This window comes from Cucurbita pepo, chromosome LG15, assembly GCF_002806865.2.
Source record: "Cucurbita pepo subsp. pepo cultivar mu-cu-16 chromosome LG15, ASM280686v2, whole genome shotgun sequence".
NCBI classification, from domain to species: Eukaryota; Viridiplantae; Streptophyta; class Magnoliopsida; order Cucurbitales; family Cucurbitaceae; genus Cucurbita; species Cucurbita pepo.
In genome coordinates, this window is record NC_036652.1 from 8,398,556 (window position 1) to 8,404,954 (window position 6,399).

Consider the following 6,399-nt stretch of genomic DNA (forward strand, 5'->3'; position numbering starts at 1 on the left):
AAAAAAAAAAAAAAAAAAAAAAAAAAAAAAAAAAAAGAAAGTGATGTGATTTACATTAAATAAATTTGAAAAAAAAAAAAAAGTTACCGTAAATTTCATAGATTTGGGGCAAAGATCAACTCGCTACTTTCATAAATAAAGAGAATAAAAGTACCAAAAAGAAATTACATTAAAAATCAGAAATAAATTAAATTGGGTATAAATAAAGTCAACTAATTAGGGGTTGCTTATTATTGGTGGGAACAATAAATAAAGCGCGTCGTTGATTTGATTTGACTATCGACGGCTGAGATTGGTGAAAGAGTCAAAGTCAACATTTTGAAGAAGGCGAGTAAAGGGGTTAGATAGACTACAGTTTTGTTCCAAGTTATGTGTGTGGACAAAAAATGCCAGCTAGCTTCCAATAGCATGCAAAATGTAGTAATGTTTTGGTAAATAAAATAATTGGATGAAATTTAATTTAATTTTTTTTTATTTTAAATATTTAAATTTTTGTCTGTCCGCATCTTTCTGTGCATTTTTTAATATTTATTTTTGAAATTTTTGACTCGGAATTATAAAGTTGGGATTGATGCAACTTATGTCAATTCAAGTATAGGGATACGAGTAGCTCATCTATTATTTTAATATTTTTTATATAATCATTTTTATTTGAATTATATCTAAATATTTATTTCTTTTATGTAATATTTTTGATACGTAGTCGGAGACAAAGAACACAATATTAAAGGTATCATAGTCTGTTACCGAATGATGCGGGGCACTGGTGACCCATAGTAAACACGTTTTAAAACCACGAATATACATAACGGGTCAAAGCGGACAATTTATACTAACAGTGGGCTTTGATTGTTACATTAGCATTGGTTGGTGCAGTGGGCTTTGATTGTTACATTAGGAGCGGTTGGTGGCTTTGCTTTGGGGATATTTGATTATAAACTCATGATCATTCATTAAATTAGTCAACGTGAGACTTTTATCATCCAATAATTTATATTAAAATTAGGGGAAAAATTTACATAAAATACTTTAAAACCATTTTTCGAATATTTGAATAGAAATTGGGAATTTAACCTTTATTATCATAATTAATATTATTTTCATAAATTTCCCCAACTATCCCAAGACTTGAAATGTATTTCATAAATATGACAAATTTAGCACAAAAACAAAGAATTGTGAGGAAGAAAAATATTTATGTTCACATTTCGATAACGTTAAAGATTCATTATATTATATTATATTATATTATATTATATTATTCATTCTTGCATGGAATAAAATGTCTTTATTTCTAAAACGCGGTTTTGCGTACTGTGATGAATGATGACGAGGCAGCCGCTTTCATAATCATACCCCACCTGCGCCCACTCCTTAGGAGACGACATGTCGTTTTACTCCACTTATAAATAATTACAACGACAGAAGATAAATTATTGGATGCATAAAATAAGAAGAAAATCAATTATTAATAATTAATTCAATTTATAGATGGAAAATGCAATAATTGGTCCACGTCAGGCATCTATAGATGGAAGATGCAATAATCCCATTTACAATAATCGCTTCACAGCAATCGTTAGGCATCTGCGTTTTACGTTAATTGTAAGTACAAAACGACAGGTGGTCGATTTTCTCCGGTCAATGCTAAAGCTGATATCCTCTCGATTACTCTTCTGTACACTTCCCAACAAGGCTGTACAGTAGGAAAGTGGAGATCATACGTGGCATTCCACGTAATTATTTACATTCTAGATTTCATTTTTATGAAAATATTACAGAGAATAGACAATTTATCTAAAATAATATATAATAATTTATTTTTAAAATAATTAAATACTTATAATATTAAATGTAGTCTAAATTATTATTATTATTTTTTTTTTAATTTTTGGTAGTAATTAGATGGAGGGAGGGTTTCCAATATTTTGTCATTATTTATTAGGGAGAGTATTTTACTATAATTTGGCATCCACTTCAAAGGTCCTACTGCTAGCAGTGCTCTGTTTTTTAATATATATATATATATATATATATTTATATCTTATCCCTCTTTCTCTGTTAGTCCATTTTATAGTCTCTCTGCAAGCTCTGAGACTGGAACTTAGAGGTTTGAAGAGAGTTTCGAAGTGTGCGTCCATGGCGGCTAAATCTGTATCTCAAAATCACATAAGAGGCGTACTTCTTATGCTCTGTTCTGTTCTTCTGCTGCAGTTTTCTACCTTCGGATTGGCAGCCACTCCCAAGCTTCATCGAGAAGAAGGTATAGGAACCTTTCCGATTTTTGTTTTGTTTTCGATTTCCTCAAACCTCGAGTCGATCATTTTCTTCTCTGAAATTCGTTCGGATTTGATTGATTTTGTGGCGAATCGGACTGAAATTTCTGGTGAATTGATGAACTGTTGCAGTGAAAGCGTTGAAACAGATCGAGAAGAAGATCGGGAAAAACGACTGGAATTTTAGCCTAGATCCTTGCAGTGGAGAAGGAAATTGGCGCGTCGTTAATGGAAGAAAAGGCTTCGAAAGCTCCGTCACATGTGATTGCTCTTTCAACCGCAACTCCTCTTGCCGTATCGTCGCCATGTACGTTCCCATCCTCTTCTTCTTCCTCGCGCGCCCTCTCTCTCTCTCCTTTATTCTCCCTCATTAATATATTTTTATTAAAATACTAAAAAAAGTATTTAAATTATAAATTATAAATACTTACTTTTAAATTTTTGCAAAAAAAAAAAAAAGTTATTTTTATTGAATTTTTAAATCATTTGATAAATAGATAATAAAGGTAACATCCCAAACGGCTAACAATTATTATCACGATTTTAAAACGTGTCTATTATGGAGATGTTTACACATTACGAGGAGAACAGAACATTTCTTATATAGTTGTGGAAACATTTTCTTAGTAGATGTGTTTTAAAACTGTGAAGCTGATGACGATATATAACGGGTAAAAACGAAACTGTTTGCTCGTGATGGCTTCGGATGTTATAATAAATAATTGAGTAAGACTAAGAACTAAAATTAATAAGATTATCAAACTAAGTATACTTATTTATATAATATTAGATGTTATTATAATGTTCTATATTTTACTTTATTAATAATGGTAGCTATATTTAAATTGGTGCTCAATAATGAGTATTGACCTTCTGCCGACTACTGTTTTGTTGTGAAAAAATTAAAAAAAAGAAAGTTAGAGCACGTGAGTCGGTGATTTTTATTATTTTAGTTATAATGCTACATTACGAAGTACAACTACCAAGTTCTCAGTTAAAACACGTGACATAATATAATTATCTTTATTTTTAATATAATAATACATATATTGTTGTGAACGGGCCCAGAAACTGTTGGGCCCACTTTACAAACCAAAGATTTAGGCTCGGCCTGGCCCATGTTGATTTTGGGCTTATTTAAGACAATGGCCCGTGTTTGAGAGTAGTAATATATAGCAACCATCAATATTGGGCCCATGAGTTTTTTTTTTCTTTTAATATTTTATTATGATTTTTCGCGGCTGAAAACGACGGGACTAAATTTCCCGGGAAAAGTTCGTTGCTGTAAGACTGCGATAGGAAAGAAGTGATCAGTCATTTGAACCGTTTGGCTTAATGATTGGGAAGTGTGAACGGAGTTCTAATCCACCGCCGCAACCCTTGCGCATTAGCTCGCGAGATCGAGAAGAAACTAATATTCGAATGTGAATCAATGGAGTTTTGATGGACGTGTATGGGTTGAAGTGTTTAGGAGATGTATCCGCGCTTCACAATGGAGTGTTGTAATGGTGGAGCATCTCGGTTGCCCCTGTCGGAGGTTCATTGAGATACTGCTTTCTGTTTGTTAAACTAATTTCGCTGTTTACGATTATCGAGTTTTGGACTGGATCCTTACCAAATAAGTTTGTGATTCTTGGACTTCTGTATCATTGTTTGGTTATACTTCAGTCACTCTTCATCTTGTTGTATTGTGCAGTTTAATTTCGATGTTTATACTGTTCTTTTCCCGTTTTAGCTTTGTGGATAATCGTAGTCTTTCCACTGGAATATATTCTACTACCTTCGATGTTTGTTGATGCTGAGATTTCCTCGCTAAATGTTAATGTCTGCATTTTCTCCTGGCACCGATGATTTTTTCTCTTTTCCCCCTCCCTTCTCTCTTCTATTTGATATTAAATATGCATCATGATCTGATCGCAACGTCGTTATGTTAGTGCTCTCTGTAGACTCTTCTGTCAGTTTCTTGAATTTCTTTTTCCGGTGTATTTGCAGATTTACAATCTAATTTGGTTTTGTCATTTCTCCAGAGCTCTGAAGTCTCAGAATCTATCTGGCGTTGTGCCACCAGAATTTTCCAAGCTTCGCTTCCTCAAACAGCTGTAAGTAAAAGTGTGTGAGCAGTATTCTGATACGTTAAAGGACCTAAGGATTTCTTAAACTAGGGTTGAAAGCTTCCTAATTCCACGCTTGTTTCACTGTTATCAGAGACCTCAGTCGAAACTGTCTCACGGGTTCTATTCCGTCACAATGGGCTACCATGCGGTTGGAAGACCTGTAAGCATCTTCGTTACTTCTTTCTGTCAGTTTTTGAAGATTCTCTGAACTTAAACTGCAGTTTCATTTTATGCCTTCTTTAACTGAACATGCAGTTCTTTCATGGGAAACAAATTGTCCGGCCCATTCCCGAAAGTTCTTACGAATATCACCACTCTCAGAAATCTGTATGTCGTATCTTTAGTTTTTAGATTTGTTTGTAAGCGTACACGAGATTAGTATTTGGCAAAACATTTATGGTGCTTTATCTAATTGTGTTTGCCTGTCCTAAAATGTGACAGGAGCATTGAAGGAAATCAATTTTCCGGCCAAATTCCACCAGGGATCGGAAAACTAGTCAATTTGGAAAAGCTGTAAGTCTACTGGACGTACATATTGACCGCGTAAGTGGCACCATCATCAAATTTTTAACTCTCTCTTAAATTCGTGATGCTCTTTCTTCAGTGTTCTGGCATCAAATGGCTTCACCGGAGAATTGCCAAAAGCATTAGCGAAGTTGTCGAACTTAACTGATATGTACGCAACCAATTTCTATTGTTTTTCTTCTTGAAAAATAGATTTTTCCTCTGAATGACAGAGATCAATGTTCTTTTTTAGCATCTCGAGTTATCCATTACAAGATTAATTGAATATTTACTATACAGTCATATGCTTCAACATGTTTCTGGTATCAGCTTGATCATCCTTCACATAAGATCTTAATCTTCTTTAATGCAATACCATATTTAAATGTTTCCACTCAACTTCTCAGCATTTTTTGGCGTTCTGATCTATCGATTAGTGAAGTAATGCCAGTTGGTTCGAGCTTTATTTTTATATTCCATTTCTTCAGCTAAACTTTGTTTTCTTATACTATCAAGGAGGATTAGTGACAACAACTTTTCTGGAAAGATACCTGAGTTCATTAGTAATTGGACACAGATTGAAAAACTGTAAGCTCCATTCTTATGGCTTTTAACTGCTTCATCTGATATATAATATTTATAATTGACGATCAGGTAAATTTTTTCCACCTTGCAGGCATATTCAAGGCTGCTCCCTCGAGGGGCCCATACCCTCAAGTATCTCCACGATGACAAGTTTAACTGATCTGTATGCAATTTTGATACTATAATCCGCTTAGTATGTTGAGTTCCACTAGTAATTCTAATTTCTAAGTTCTTCAAAAATTTCAGGAGAATATCTGACTTAAAAGGTGGAAGGTCTCTTTTTCCACCGTTGAGCAAAATGGAATCCATGAGGACGCTGTTAGTTGAATTCTTTGCTTTTATTCTTCTACCACTCTCTAACTTAATTGTTCAGGGACATGACTTTGATGCTGGGATGCAGGATACTTAGGAAGTGCTTCATTGTCGGAGAAATCCCTAAATACATCGGGGACATGAGAAGATTGAAAAACTTGTAAGTAGTAAGAATGGATTTGCTTTAATGATGATTAGAAACTCATGAGAATACCTCATTTCTTCTCGCAATAAATTGAATCGCCAAGAAATGTCAGTTATTTTAGTAAATCTTAATATCACTTTAATTTCAATCTTTCATGTTCAACTATTGGGTAATATTCAGATTTCAGAATTAACTATGTATAGTAAATATGCTTGCAGCCTTGGAAATATAAGTGCTTGGGCATATTTTAATTTGCTATTTTCATTTCATCAACCACTCGGTATTAGTTCCAATTCTCTGTTGGTTTAGTTCTTGTTTCTAAGAAGTTGATTGAAACCTTGCTTTGTTTATATGCAGAGACCTGAGCTACAATGACTTGACTGGTGAAGTTCCTGCATCGTTGGAACGACTGGAAAAAATAGATTACATGTAAGTTGACTCATCCTTCCCGCACCCCCCCCCC

The 6,399-nt window shown here is 33.9% G+C and overlaps 1 protein-coding gene across 2 annotated transcripts in view; it reads left to right on the top strand.

The window, feature by feature from the left end:
• The first annotated feature begins 2,065 nt into the window (after window positions 1–2,065).
• LOC111811908 (probable LRR receptor-like serine/threonine-protein kinase At1g07650) overlaps window positions 2,066–6,399 on the top strand; it is a 10,153-nt gene continuing 5,819 nt past the window's right edge. Inside the window, exons 1-12 of one of the 2 annotated variants that reach the window (XM_023698963.1) lie at window positions 2,066–2,263; window positions 2,409–2,583; window positions 4,304–4,375; window positions 4,482–4,550; window positions 4,646–4,717; window positions 4,832–4,903; window positions 4,995–5,066; window positions 5,411–5,482; window positions 5,571–5,642; window positions 5,726–5,797; window positions 5,880–5,951; window positions 6,294–6,365. In XM_023698963.1, coding sequence (XP_023554731.1) covers window positions 2,140–2,263; window positions 2,409–2,583; window positions 4,304–4,375; window positions 4,482–4,550; window positions 4,646–4,717; window positions 4,832–4,903; window positions 4,995–5,066; window positions 5,411–5,482; window positions 5,571–5,642; window positions 5,726–5,797; window positions 5,880–5,951; window positions 6,294–6,365 — 1,016 coding nt within the window. In that variant the 5' untranslated portion in view covers window positions 2,066–2,139. Of the gene's footprint in view, window positions 2,264–2,408; window positions 2,584–2,751; window positions 3,814–4,303; window positions 4,376–4,481; window positions 4,551–4,645; window positions 4,718–4,831; window positions 4,904–4,994; window positions 5,067–5,410; window positions 5,483–5,570; window positions 5,643–5,725; window positions 5,798–5,879; window positions 5,952–6,293; window positions 6,366–6,399 lie in introns of those variants that run through there. The other variant, XM_023698964.1, reaches the window with a different exon arrangement.